Source organism: Cannabis sativa, chromosome 1 (assembly GCF_029168945.1).
Source record: "Cannabis sativa cultivar Pink pepper isolate KNU-18-1 chromosome 1, ASM2916894v1, whole genome shotgun sequence".
Lineage (NCBI taxonomy): Eukaryota > Viridiplantae > Streptophyta > Magnoliopsida > Rosales > Cannabaceae > Cannabis > Cannabis sativa.
In genome coordinates, this window is record NC_083601.1 from 28,091,826 (window position 1) to 28,107,760 (window position 15,935).

A 15,935-nucleotide genomic window follows, 5' to 3' on the forward strand; every position below is an offset into this window, starting at 1 on the left:
TTCAGTGACAGATTCATAAAAATACTAGGTGAAATGATTTCTTATCTATAATAATTTGCTCAGGCAGTGAGGCCAAAGAAGCCAACTTCTTTATCGTTGGCATCTCATGGGTGAAGTTTTGACTCGGATGTGATTGTTTCATTTTGGTCTAACTCATCACTCACAAAAACTGAAGTAGTGTCATTTTTGTGGTGGTGACCCTTTTTGTTTTTTCTTTCTTTCTTGTGTCATTTATTTATTTATTTTAGAAGATTTAAACCTTTGTTTTCTCAAAAAAATTGTTGTTTAGAAATTTTAAGCTTTGCTGGAAAAAATAGAAAAGCTTCAAGTTTATTATACATACAGATATTTTTTGTAAATAATATATTTTCATAAAACTGCTTTTCAACTACCAAAAAATTAAAGCACCAATCTATTATTTTAAAATCATGCTCACTATGAATGTCTCCTCCTTACTTTACAAAAACACAATCTATAATCTGTATAACTCTATATAAATGTGTTGGTTTACTATTCAACTTTCGTTCACTTATTTTGTCAGTGTATTCTTATTTTTTTTTAAGAATATTAGCGGCAAAATTTATTAAATTTTATATTTTTTAACGCTTAACTACAAAAATTAAAATTTTAACGATAAATGTTGAGTTCAGTAGGTTTGTCAAATTTTTTATTTTTGTGGTTAAGTGTTAAAAAATATAAAATTCAAGTGCTTTTAACGGTAAAACCTAAGTTTAAGGCAACGACAAGAGACTTGTGATAGCTATCTAAATTTGTATTCAATATTGGGGGCATTGATGTTGGTTACCCCTCTTCAATCTAGTTTCATACTCGGAGGTGGATAGCAGAATCCTCTATTCTCACTCAAGAGATAGTGTTAGGCTATTTTTAGCCTAAGTTTCAAATCAGTTTTTGAGTTATTTTTCTTCTTTAATATAACCATTTAGAATATTTTTACGCTTGATTTTCTTAATTTTAGGTTCCCGAGATGTTAAAGTACAAATTCTGTCAAGTGACATTAGGACAAGACGAGCTAAAAGTGAAGAAAAATTCGATGCCTAAGTTCCTTAGCTAATTCTGACCAGCAAGAACCATAGTTGTGACGAAATAACTGGTCACGACTAGGCCATTATGTAGTCACGATTAGCCAACTGGGCAGGGGCAAGGAAATTCGACTTTACACATGGTCGCGACTAGGCATTTCGTGGTCGCGACCATAGGCACGAACGTGATTTTTGGACAATTTTGTAATTTGACCATTTTGAGTTGTAAAAATTGATGTCTATAAAAAGATTTCGAGTTTTCAAGCAAATTATTAGGAAATAGAACCCTATAAACAAAGAAAGAGGTTAAAGAAGCAAGTGTGGCGACCTATATCAACTTCCCCATCTAGTTCTTTCTTTTTCCTTTTTATTTTCTTGTGTTGATTTCTGTTTGTAGTTTGATTATGGGTTTGAATTTAGAAATTATGAACTAATTTCTCAATTTAGGGATATGATGAATGTTGACTGATGTTATTCTAGTTTAGCTAATGTGATTTGTTAGTTTTCTTCTCTGAATTGTTGTGATTTGTTCTTATTTATTTTAATACATGTTTCAGACTTGTCATCTTATTAAGATCCTAATATAAAATCTAAGAAGTGAATACTAAGAATGCTCTAATAGAATAAACATAAGTTTTAATGTAAAACGAGAGTATTTACATAGCATGTGTGACATCTAGATTATTACTTAATGCAAATCATATGTTAATTTATTTAGAGAAGAAAATAGATAACATATGGTTTAGGATCTTAATGATTTGAGAAGAGTTAAGATTATTTCTATAATTTGTCATCACTTAAAGACATAAAATTGATAAATTACATTACCAGTTGGATAACTAAAATAACAAGATTCATATTCTTAATATCTTATCCATATTTAAACATCATTAAAAGCTATTTTTTAAAATTTCTTGTCAAGTTTAATTATTTTTCTTGTCACAATTATTTCGATTAGCCAAATAAAAATATAAATCTAGTTTGGTAGTATTCAATTTTAATTTTATGTGGTTCGACCTCTCACCTGTGTGAGTACTAGTCAATACATACACTTGCGTAGTTTACAATTTTGAGTAACGGATAGTTCACAAGATTAAAAGGAGAAAAGGAAAAGGTGGCCTTATGGCCATCAAACTTGATATGCACAAGGCTCATGATAGGGTGGAATGGTCTTTGCTTCATCAAGTTCGTATTACAAATGGATTTGATGAGACGAGTTACATGCACATTATGTCATGTGTGACCACTGTTTCATATTTGGTCCTTCTCAATGGGAGTCCTCTTAAAAAAACTTGTTCCAAGAAGGGGGTTGAGGTAAGGAGATCCTATCTCTCCTTTTTTCTTTCTCCTTTGTAAAGAAGTTCTTTCCAAACTTTAATCTAGAGCAGAAGGTAAGGGTTTAATTCACGAAATTTAAATTGCAAGATTGGCTTCTCCTAATTCCCACATAATGTTCGCGGATGATACAATTTTATTTACAAGAGCAAGCGAAGCTAAAGCTGTTGGAAATATTTTACCAGGATCTAGATTTACTACCAAGTATGTTTAATTAACATCCTAATATGAATTCTAAAACAATGAAATAAACACATAAGAGTTTAAGAAAATCTTACATTGGGTGCAGCGGAATATAATGACTCCTTCCATTCAGATCTCTAGCCCTTGATTCCTTTCTGTAGCAGAGCATTATCAAGATCTGAATCTGGATCTCTTTCTCTCCTTCTTTGATGCTGATTTTCCATAGTCTTACATACTATGATTGAGGTACCACTTGATGTGTGTGGGCACTACTCACTCACTCAAGGAATTTAGAAATTTAGAAGAGAAGAAAAGAGAGAGGAAAGTGGCGGCTCAAGAATTCTCTCAGAAAAGAATGAGATGCAATTGTGTGTTGTTTCCTGAAGCCATTACTTTCTATTTATAGAATGCCTTTTAGGTTTAGGTTAGAATTGTATGACATTAAAATAATGAAAACTATAAATTGTAATTGCTATGCATAGTGGGCGGCCAAACAAGGGATATTGGGCCTTACTTTGCAATTTTACCATTTTGTTATTTTTCATACCCATTTTCTCAAAAATGCCAATTTTCTAATTTAACCATTTAAATGCCAATTCTAATTATTTAATAACTTAAAAATAATTATTAAATAATATTGCCATTTAAAATATTTATTAATTTAGACATGTAAAGTCTCTTAATTAATAAATAAACCTAGAATCTCTTTTCTTTACAATTTCGCCCTTGCTTAGTGAAAATTCATAAAGTAAACATAGTCTAACTTTAGAATTATAATTGATTAATTAAAATCAATTAACTGAGTCTTACAAGCAGTATGGTCTCAACTAGTATGGGGACCATGGGTCTATATAACCGAGCTTCCAATAAGTCGAACCGAATTTACCAAGTAAATTCCCTAACTTATTAATTCATTATTGAATCCACACTTAGAACTTGGAATTGCACTCTCAGTCATATAGAACGCTCTATATGTTCCATGATGTAGACACGTCATTAGTTATCCATTGTTATATCCTAATGTGATCAATGACTCTCTAATAGATGATCTACATTTAAAAGGCATTAAGTTACCGTTACACCTTCAATGTATTTTATCCTTAAAACACTTAGCTCCGTATAAATGATATTTCAGCAAAGTGAAATGAGATCTCCACCATTTATCTCTATTTAGCCAAGCTCGAAGGATATCATCGCTTCACTTCTAAATTCCTATAGAAGTTATAGACTCCATGTTTATGGTAGCGCTCCCACTCAATTATACTATCATGTTCCCAAAATGTACGTATCACCCTGACCCAAAATTAGGCTTAACTAACAAATCAAAGAACATGTATAGTACTCGTGAGATCGAACCTAACCATATCAGGAGTAAGATCATTTGATCTAGGATCAACAGGTGATATTGAATTGAATATATATTACGGTAAGTTTTAATATATCTAATCAAAGTTCAATATCGGTCCCTTCCGATGTATACCCCATACATCCGATACTGGTAAACTTTGCCAATGTCCTGGAAATGACATAACACTTTTCCAAGGTGTAAGAATACCTATCGCTGATTATACCATGTCAGTCTAAATCCAGTGTTCTGACAAATCAGGGAATAAACTTTCGAACATATAATTAAGATTATATTCCACTGTGCTGACAACACTATAATCATTAACAAATTTATACGTTTTGGACTTAAATAGAATTCATACATTATATATATAATCATGAAATAAATCATGTGAACCATGCAACATAAAATATTATTTCTGATCTTTATTAATAAGTAAATCTGATTATATTGAAATGGGTTTTATTTAGGGCACAAAACCTAACAAACTCCCACTTGCACTAATATAAAACAAAATGTGCATTTCAAATAATCTCAACACCTTGATATACAAATCAAGTGTAGTAGTAGTAGTAAACTCTTCGTAATAGGATCTGACAGGTTGAATTAACCACAACCTTTTCTCCACCATTACTTTCCCTTAATCACAAAATCCTTTACATTGTGAAATTTCTCTCTATATGTCTACTCTTTTGGGATACTGGATTCTATACCTTTGGCAACTACTTTTGGTTATTCAGGAAATAACACTAGTAGTTAAGACAAGTTGGAACGGTGCCACAATTGTATAGAACTTTCCTTAGACTGAATAAGTACCTTTCCTGCAACTTTAACATTCAGTCTCTCTCTGGTAGACTAAGAGACTTCAGATAGGTTTTTACACTTCTCCAAAATCACTATTCCACCCCAGAGTAATCACCATCTTATCAGCAGACTTTCTAGCACAAAGGCAAGTCTCGAAATCTGATGTGGTGTAGTCTAAGAGTTTTAAACACACCCTTATTGACTAACATATAGTTCCTCTCCTTAATCTTAAAATTTACTTGATTGTCTTCCAATGTTCTTCTCCTGGATTAATCTGATACCTACTCATTACTCCCACTCAACAGCAGGTGTCTGGTCTAAGGCATACTAAAGCATATCTGAGACCTCTCACTGTTGATTTAAGAAATTCTTTCATGGCATTATCTTTTCTGGAATAGTTAAGACTTTTCCTTAGATAAATAAAATCTATGCTTAGAAGTTGTGAAGCTTCTATAGATTGCCATTTAAAGAAAATGCTTCAGTATCTTACTAAAGTAAGTTGCTTGCATTAGAGTAAGTAATTACCAGGTATACCACAAGCCATAGGTTTAGATAAACTCAAACCTATAATACTAGGAACAGGAAGTTTTGTTAAATCCATTGAATAGACTTATTAACGAAAATTTCCTTTTATGTCCTTATAATAGAAAACTTTAGGTTACTCCATGTGAATGGATTAAACCATAGTTCTCTTTGCTTTCTTCTTAGTTTCTTATCTTGACAATCCATTACTTGTTTAAACTCACAATGGATTTTAGTCACTAGCGTCTTCCGAGTCATAAGAAGGTGAGTTCCTAGAAACCCTCCCACTACGACAAGATACCGTGAATTGTGTCTAAGAAAATTAAATGGTATTGACCTCTTCGGTTGTGACAAGACAACAGAGGTAGTGAGATTATCATAATAAGATGATAGAACACTTTTGGAATCAAAAAAAAAAATTATCTCCTTTATTTGCTACTTTATTTTCAGACTTAGTCATTTTCTTAGAAAAGTAGTATTTGTTTAAACAAACACTTTCTTATCTATTGACTATGGGATGTTCCACTCCTAATCACTTAGAATAGCTAACAAACATGCAAACCATGGTTAACAGTTCTAGCTTTTCTTAAGATTTCGATTAGGTCATCCATGAATCTAGTAATGATTTACATTAAGTATACAACCATTGCATCATTCTGAAATTATATTACCATAGAAGGATTTAGGCAACGACTAGTAACTAATTATCAATATGCAAATTGAATTTCTGGGGAGGTAAGTTTGGATATAATTCAAAAATCAAATTAATGATCTTTGAACTGCATATCTACTAACTTTTTCTCCACCCCTATCAGTTCGCAAGATCTTTAACCACTTACCTTAATGGTTTATCACCATTGCTAGAAATTCATGAAATTTTTCAAACATTTCAAATTTCTTTTGCATAAGGTAAAATCTAGAGTGATCGTTTTAAGAATACAACGAAAACTCATATCCACCCCTGAATGTACATCCATCTGCGAATGAGATGAACTTAATTTCAGTGGATATAGGCATATTAACTCTTTGCAGAGAATGATCTTGTCAAAACCACTATGAACAAGATACAAATGTCATAGATTTATAAAATATGTGGTTGTATCTTTTGATGAGTTAAGTTAATTACATCAAAGAGTTCTTAGAATAGTGCAAGTGGATTCTGGTCACAGAATACTAAACTCATACAGTTTGAATCCATTGATAGAAAATGGTTATGAAACACTTGTGAAAGTGTAACTGTATAATGAGTAATTCTTTCTTGGACCACCACTACTAATTTAACTCTAAGTTGATTTGCCCATACAAGTTATTGATTTTAAGATTGAGAATTTATATCATTTCGGGATAGTATTTCTGGAATATAATCATATTCGTCATTTAATTTCTTAAGAGAAAATATAGAATGACTTTATATGATTTAGAGACCATTCATCCAATAATATGTCATTGAGCTAATTCGAAATGAATAAGGTAAGAGGAATTATGATAATTTCGTTTTAAATAAGAATCCAACGATGCTCTGATTAGCGAGAGTCAAAGTAATCTTATTTATACAATCTTTTTGTTTCATATTGTAAATACTAGTCTAAGGTGTCATCAATTGATGAACAGCTAGATGTTGCATTTACAATACTTATCTTTCGAGATCTAACACTATTATGTTAGTCTAATAGTGAAAATCCATTAGGGATTTATCTCATTAGAAAAACAAACCAAGTTAGACCAACAATGAAGATTCAAAATTAAAACTACAATTTAATAACAGAAAATAACATGTTTCAATATAAATTCATACACAATTCAGAAATTATTAATCACATAGCAAGTAGGAATTATAAGTGAAAATACTAAAACATACAATCCTAAATAATTTCCAAGGTCTTCAACAAACTGATGTCAGTGTCCCGTTTAGGCGAGAGTCAGTGATACCATCCATTGAATAGAGTTGTCATCTCATCTAAAATGATAAACATTCTAGCAACCTTTTATTCGATCAAGATTGGAATCCGCGTTGTCCCGTTTAGGCGAGAGTCAAGGCTATTCTATCTTATGAGCTTCCACCATTGTTTCATATTCTTGCAAGTCTTATACAGTCGCCACCATTAGGGTGATCAATACTATATAAAAAACTTACAAGATTACTTATCTTTCGAGATTAAACGGTGCTAACTTGCTAATGAACGTTCCTCCATTAGGGAGGATTACTCACTAAAACAATAGCTATGTAAAACCAACAATGGAGATCGAATATCCTAATAATAAAGCTCATTATTTAATGAAAGTTGTATTTTCTTCTGAAACTTATTTTAATTTATTTATTTTAAATATATATATTTATTTAATTAAAATTTCCAATTTAGAATGAAAAATTCTAAATATAAATTTTAATTTAATATTTATAAATTATACTTAGATGGATATGAAAATAACGTGAATTATTTCCATTTTAGTAATAATTTCCAATAAATATTTAGAAAATTATACAATTTAAGTTGTTTCAAAATTAATTTAAATTAATTTACAACTCAAATTTAATTTTCTATAAATATATATTGCATTTCGAAAAATGAAGTGTATAAGAATACTACTTTCGAAAATGCATTAAAATAAAATAAAAATAAATCTTGGAAAAATTATCTTAATTTTATATTAATTAATTTTCAACAAAAATATAATTTTCCTATTTAATTAAATATTTAAGAAAAATTTCAAATATTTAAGTATCATGATTAAGAATCAACTTAAATATTAATTTTTTATTTAATTAAATATCACTAGAAAAATATTTCAAGCAAAACAGATATTATCTATGTAGACTTTCATTGACTAATTAATTCAATTTCTAACGATAATATATTTTATTCATTTATTTTAATTAATCATTAAATGAAAAAAATCATTGATTTAAGTTGGTCCAAAATTAAAATAAATAATTTTCAACTTTAATCTATTTTTCAAATAAAATTCAAAATTTCTGCATTAAAGAAATGCAATTTCGAAATTTTGGGAAAAAGATTAATAAAATAAAATAAAATATATTTTAAAAAATTATTCAGACTTAAGTTATTCTGAAATAAGATTTCAAACTTAAGATAATTTTCAATTTTAATTAAATAACATGAAAATAATAATATATATAAGTATCATGATGAAAATCAACTTAGATACTTAAATTTTCAATTTAATTAAATGTATTAAATTCAAAAAATAAATAATTAAGTATAGAGGAAACTTAATTATTAATTCTAGTTTAATACTAGGAAAATATACTAAACTTAGATTGTACCTGTAGTGGCCAAAAATTGCTCTAAGCCCGACGAAAAAATGCCCAACGATCGAAGTACTTACGAAGCCCACTTATAAGTCAGAAACAAAGAACCCGTAAGCCCAATGGCTCACATGGGCCACGCCCAATCCATGCCTTTTGGGTCATACCCATATTCGAATGTCCAACCCACAATAAAGCTTGATTTTAAAGTGTAATGTTAGGGTTGACGCGTGGGGGAAGAAGAACGTTAATTTTCCCAACTAACCCACGAAAATAGCGATCTTCCCTAGCATAGCGGAGCAAGAATATCAACCCTCTAAGTGATACACTAAGGGGATGACGCTGATCGAGGAACGAACCTAAAAGATGACGCTCATCCCTCGAGAAGTGGGGGAAGACCGTTTCTCTAAGGACAGACCACGTTTCAAGAGGTAGCCGTTTTCCTAAGATAATAAATAGGCCCACACTGGGACTGAAAAGGGGGACGAATATTCACTCTCTCTCTCTCTCTCTCTCTCTCTCTCTCTCTATAGTTTTACGATTAAACTTATCATTTCTCTACGATCTGACATACTCTTTCTCATCCCAGTGAGCAAGGTTTGACCGTCATCACGTAACCATAGACACAAGAAGTATTTATTTACATTTCTTATTTTCTTTTCTACTTGGCACTATAAATTTACTGACTTGACCGTCGGAGTGCCTTCGGCCGGCACCACCCCGGTGTCCCAAGGTTTCACGGTCATCCTTTGTCTTTGTTCCGCAGGTTGTCGGTGCCCACTAACGCTCATTCCGATCATTGTAGATTTTAGCGTCTACAGTACCAAAATTAATTATTAAACAATTAATTTCACAATCAATGATATTTTCCTATTTAATATTAGAAATAAGAACTAGTATAGAAATAACTATCTAGAATATATATCATTAACTAAGTGTTTTTCTAAAATTAACTTTAAAATATTAAATGAAAAATAAATTTCATATATTTTAAAAGTTAATTATGTTGCTAATTCAATTTTAATTAGGTTAGACTAATATAATTAACCTAATACAATTATTTAAATAAGGCAAATGGGCCTTCACAATTGGGGTAGTTCATGTGAGGGGGAGCTGGGTTGAGTATGTTGTACCCACTTCTATTGGCCCCCAACTCTCACACAAGGCCCAAAAGAGAGGAATTTAACCTTTAAATAAACAATTGTTATTCATTGAATAAGCCCAAATCTAATTGGGCCTAAATAAAATTACTTATGTCAAATTTTATTTTAGCAACCTAGTCCATTTACTTAGTAAAACTTAGATGAGCTTCTTATATGCATCTAAGCCCAATAGCAAACATATAGGCTCACACAGGTCAAAAGATTTGGATGGACCCTATCATGTTACTAGGTTTACACAGATGAAAGAAGTACAAAATTTACCTGTTACAAATTATTCATAAGATCTATTGACAATTGGACTATGATGAAAATCAGATCATGGGATCTGTCAACAAGTTAATCATAGCAATTTAGATCAAATAAATAATAGGTTTGTTAAAAAAATTTTGAATAAACAATATAAATAAACAAACATTATCCATGTAACAGATGTGAAATAAGATATTAATATAATTAAATTATTATTCTTAAACTAACCAAATAAATTTTGAAAATTTAGGGTTGTTAAAACAAACCTTAAAATCTCAAAATAAAGGAAACTAATTTTAAAATATCTAGGTTTATTTGAATCAAATTAAATTAAATATCAAATAAGATCAATGATTTGAAAGAAAGAATCTTCAATATCACTTTCAAATCTTATAATTTAATAAAATAAACCAATTTTAAAATAGATTTGGTTAGATAATTATTATTTTATGAATAAAATAATAAATAAATAATAATTACCATAATTATATGTCAAAATATCTCAAATTAAGCAATATTCAAATTTCTACAAAAAATTTAAGTTATTTAAATATTTAAGATATGATTTATAAATTTCCAATAATGAAAAAAATGATATCTTTATATATAAAAAGTGCCTATCTAACGACAATTGTTGGTTTAACGATTTTTTTGAACGATTCCTTTTTTTTTTATTTAGCCTTACACGATTAACTTAATAGACTGTTAACGTTAAACGTTAACAAATAAATAAACCCAATAATTAAACCCAAAAAATTAAACAATCTTTTAAAACCCAATAATTAAACCAAAAAATTAAACAATATCTTCCCCACATATCTCTCTAACAAATCGTACAATTTTTGAAATTTTTTTACACGGCTTCAATTTCAAAAAATAAACCCAATAATTAAACCCAAAAAATTAAACAATCTTTTAAAACCCAATAATTAAACCAAAAAAATTAAATAATATCTTACCCACATATCTCTCTAACAAATCGTACAATTTTTGAAATTTTTTTACACGACTTCATTCAAATTTCAAAAAATAAACTCAATAATTAAACCAAAAAATTAAACAATATTCCACACTTTCTAATTTAATTTAATGATTTTTTTTTTAAATCATGATTTTATACACAATTAGCCTAAATAAAAATCAGAAAAGAACAATAAAACAAAACGTGCATTGCACGTAGGTTGACTCTAGTATATAGAAAAATATCATTTTTAAACTTATAAATTATAAATAATTAAATATTTAACAAAATAACATATTTTGAATTTGAAAATATTATGGTAAGTATATCTATAAAAATATCTATGTTAATTTCAAATTTATTAATTATTTAATTTGTCATATAAGATAATTTTAATATAATATTTTAAATAAAAAGACAAAATTATCTTTTAATTTAAAATATGTCAAATATCAAAATATTTAATCTTATAATTAAATAATATATAAATATTAAAGAAGTTAACAAATTTTTAAATCTGACCATAATAGGAAATATTTAAAATTAGAAATATTTAAAATTGGCAAAATTCCAAATTGAAAATATTTTAAAATTGGAAACATTTCAAATTGGAAATATTTAAAATTGGAAAAATAAATTTTGGGAAACAATCCCATAAAAAAAATTGAATTTTTGAGGAAAAAACCCCAAAAATCGCAATTTTTGGGTATCTGCCCAGGAGGGGTTGCATGCAGCAGCCCAAGAGGCTGCAGATGCTTGGACGCGCGCGCGGAATTGGAGGGGACGCCAAGTAAACTCGGCGCTGGCAGGGTGCACATGGGCGTGCTGCAGAGTCATCGTGAGCTAGTCACGCGTGCGGATGGGGGGGGGGGTGTCCGAGTGCACGAGCACCCACTCGACACAATGAAATCCCGATTTTTCTAAAATTCATATCTTTTTCGTTTTTCATCGGAAACGAGTTCCGTAAAAATAAAAATTGCTTAATTTTTCACAAGGAATCAAAATAAAATATTTTCAAAAATAGAAAAAAATATTTTTCATGGAAAAAATTCGTACAACACATACATTCATCGCATAAGCACATAAACCAACATGAAACCATCCAAATCAACAGAAAACATATAAAACATCGTTTTAATTCATATTACGTGAAAGTAAATCATTACCATGGCTCTGGTGCCAGTTGTTGGAAATATTTTACCAGGATCTAGATTTACTACCAAGTATGTTTAATTAACATAGGGACAACCAATGCAGTGGAAATCCGTCTGGACCGAGCAATGGTTACTCAAAGTTGGCTAGATGTTTTCAATGAGGTATCTCTTACTAACCTTTGTTTTTCATCATCTGACCACTCCCCCTTATTTTTACTCCCTGAAATTACTGCTGGTATTATGACTACTGCTCTCTTTCGTTATGAAAATGCTTGGCAAAGAGAGCCCTTGTGCCACCAAATCGTGTCGAATGTCTGGTATTCTAACCCGACTGAAGGTATTATGGGGAAAATTGCGATGTGTGCTAAGCATCTTGCTGATTGGGGTCGAACTACTACTGGGAACTTTAAATCCCGATTGAAGAAAAGCAAGAAGCTTCTTGCTCAGTACAAAAATTCAGCCAATGAGTTTGATGCTGAAAACTTCATGGTGGAGAAGAACAACTATTTCGAGATTTTAGCGCAACAAGAACTCTATTGGAAATAACGCTCCAAACAATTTTGGTTACATTCGGGGGACAAAAATAATAAATACTTCCATGCTACGGCTAGTGCTCAAAAAAGATCAAACCAAATCCACCAATTGCAAGATGTTCACGGCAATTGGCAGAGTTGGAATACAGAGATTGCTACAGTAATAAATCAATATTTTGAAAGTCTCTACAAGTCCATGGGTTCTTTTTCTCCTCAAATTATTGATAATGTTAGAAGCTCTGTTACTATATCTCACAATGGAGCCCTTTTGCAACCGATTCTTGATGAAGAAGTAAAATTGGCAGTGTTCTCTATGCACCCCGACAAAGCCCCTGGGCCTGATGGCATGGGGCCTGGCTTCTTCCAACATCATTGGGATATTGTCAGTTCGGATGTTACTAATTTGGTGAAGAATTTCTTTGAAACCGAGGCTCTACCTGAAGGATTAAATGATACCAACCTTGTCTTGATCCCCAAAAAGAAAAACTTTACTATGATGAGTGACTTGAGGCCGATATCTTTGTGTAATGTTCTTTACAAGATCATTTTGAAAGTTTTGGCTAATAGAATGAGGGACTTGATTGACTGTATCATCTCTGAAACTCAAAGCGCTTTTATTCCGGACCATCTCATTTCTGATAATGTTATGGTCGCCTTTGAAGTTATGCACTATCTGAAGCGGAAAAAAAGTGGCAAAAAAGGCTTCATGGCTTTAAAACTCGACATGAGTAAGGCCTATGATCGTGTTGAATGGAGTTTTCTTGCAGCTATGATGGCTCGGATGGGATTTGCTAGAAAATGGATTAATCTAATCATGGCATGTATCTCTTCGGTTCGGTACAGAGTTGTTCATAATGGTCGTGTCCTTGATCCAATTTTTCCAACAAGAGGAATTCGTCAAGGTGACCCCCTCTCCACTTATCTGTTCATTATTTGTGCTGAAGGCCTCTCTGCTCTCATTCAGAAATTTGAAGCTAACAGACTTATTCAAGGTTGTAAAGTTGCTCAACGTGCGCCTCCTTTAACTCATATGTTCTTCGCTGACGACAGTTACTTGTTTAGTCAAGCCACACAAGGGGCTGCTGACAGCATCACCAACCTTCTTCAACTCTTTGAAAATGCTTCAGGACAGAAGGTTAACTACTCCAAGTCATCCATCTTTTTTAGTCCTAATACTGATGCTACTACCCGTGCATACATCTGTTCTGTACTTCAAATGTCAGAAGCTCTTGAAGGTAGTTTTTATTTACGCCTTCCAAACATTGTTGGTCGAAATAAAAATGCTGTCCTTGGGTTCATAAAAAATAAAGTCATATCTCGTATCAACAGCTGGGATGGCAAATTTTTGTCCTGTGCAGGAAAAGAAATCCTACTCAAGACAGTAATTCAGTCACTACCTACTTATGCTATGAGTGTATTCCTTATCCCGATTGGAACTTGTAACGAGATTGAGAAACTAATGGCTAGTTTCTGGTGGAAAACAAAATCAAGTAATGGGCGAGGTATTATATGGATGTCATGGGATCGTCTTGCAATTCCCAAAGAAGAAGGTGGTATGGGTTTTAGGCATCTCCATGATTTTAATCTTGCTATGCTTGCCAAACAAGGATGGCGGTTACTGTGTAAGCCTGAATCTCTTGCCGGCCGTGTATACAAAGCAAAATATTTTCCAAATTGTACTGATTTCCTTTCATCTGAACTTGGAAATAACCCGAGCTTTGTATGGCGTAGCATTTGGGGTGCAAAGGACCTAGTTCAGTTGGGGGCTGCTCGTGTTATTGGCGATGGAAAAGAAACAAGCATATTGGGTTTTCCTTGGCTACCATCTTAGAACAACAGGTATATTACTTCTAATCATCCTGGCATCATCAATCAAAATGTCCACTCTTTATTTCAAACAAATGCACACTGTTGGGATGATGAGGTAGTTAATGACCTTTTCTTTCCAGAGGAGGCCGATTTAATCTTATCCATGCCTCTTGGCCGCAACACTAGACCTGATAGTTGGGCATGGACAACAGACCATCAAGGAAAATACACTGTACAGAGTGCATACCAGCTGCTGCAGAAACAAAAACCAGTTGTTGTGCGACCGAATAACTCTGGTTTTTGGAGAAATTTCTGGCATCTGAAGCTTCCTCCCAAGGTCCTGAACTTACTGTGGAGAGCCATTGCAAATACACTCCCGACTTGTGTTAATCTAGTCACAAAACATGTGCCAATCTCCTCTCAATGTCCGGTCTGTAATGCTGCTGCAGAAACAACAACACATGAACTTCTCACCTGTGCTTTTGCTCGATCCTACTGGGCATTTTTTGGCTGGCCGATTGAAACTGATCTTTCTATTTCCTTTGGCCATTGGTTTGAACTGCTACAGCACACAGATGACAAGGATTTCATCTGTCGAGCAGCCACTTTCTGTTGGGCTCTGTGGAAAGCTCGCAACAAAGTTGTCTGGAATAAACGCACTTCAACTGTTAAAGAAGTTTTGGCTACATCTTCAATTACTCTTGATCACTGGAGAAAAGCTCAAGATAAAAGTGCTCTTTTATCACTATCATTTGGAAATAGTGATGATGGGGCTGAGCTTTGGACACCACCTGCAATTAACAATCTCAAGATTAATGTAGATGCGGCTCTCTTCCCAAATGACAACTCATATGGCTATGGTCTTGTGGTTAGAGACAACACTGGCAAGTTCCTTGAAGCCAAGACTAGCCATTTTTCTGGTAGCTATCCGGCTGAAGTAATTGAAGCATTGGGGATAAAAGAAGCTCTTAGCTGGATAAAAGGGAAAAATTGGGAGAATGTGGTACTTGAGTCAGACAGTCTTTTATCTGTGCAAGCAATAAGAAGTAACCAAAAGATGTCCTCTACTTTTGGAATTGTTATAGAAGATTGTCGTTTATTGTTTTCCTCTTTAAATAATGTAAAAATACGATTTGTCAAACGATCAGCAAATCGAGTTGCTCATGCTATTGCAAGGCAATCTCGGTTTATTCCTGGTGGTTGCATTTTAGAGCAAGATATCTGGCCCAATTTGAGGGATATCTTGCTTTTTGAATGCTTTTGATTTAATGAAGTTGATATTTCATTCAAAAAAAAAAAAAACATTCTAATATGAATTCTAAAACAATGAAATAAACACATAAGAGTTTAAGAAAACCTTACATTGGGTGCAACGGAATATAATGACTCCTTCCATTCAGATCTCTAGCCTTTGATTCCTTTCTGTAGCAGAGCATTATTAAGATCTGAATCTAGATCTCTTTCTTTCCTTCTTTGATGCTGATTTTCCATAGTCTTACATACTATGATTGACTTGATGTGTGTGGGCACTACTCATTCACTCAAGGAATTTCGAAATTTAGAAGA

The 15,935-nt window shown here is 32.1% G+C and overlaps 2 protein-coding genes across 2 annotated transcripts; both read left to right on the top strand.

The window, feature by feature from the left end:
• The first annotated feature begins 12,153 nt into the window (after positions 1-12,153).
• On the top strand, positions 12,154-12,573 carry LOC115704337 (uncharacterized). Its single transcript, XM_030631548.2, has one exon. The coding sequence runs from the start codon at positions 12,154-12,156 to the stop codon at positions 12,571-12,573; it is 420 nt and encodes a 139-aa protein (XP_030487408.2).
• Positions 12,574-14,532: 1,959 nt separating this feature from the next.
• On the top strand, positions 14,533-15,633 carry LOC115704336 (uncharacterized). The gene has a single exon (XM_030631547.2). The coding sequence runs from the start codon at positions 14,533-14,535 to the stop codon at positions 15,631-15,633; it is 1,101 nt and encodes a 366-aa protein (XP_030487407.2).
• Positions 15,634-15,935: the final 302 nt, after the last annotated feature.

What these genes read in the sequence shown, in the direction of transcription:
- LOC115704337 (XM_030631548.2), top strand. Translation starts at nt 12,154, where the DNA reads ATGGTTACTCAAAGTTGGCTAGATGTTTTCAATGAGGTATCTCTTACT.
- LOC115704336 (XM_030631547.2), top strand. Translation starts at nt 14,533, where the DNA reads ATGCCTCTTGGCCGCAACACTAGACCTGATAGTTGGGCATGGACAACA.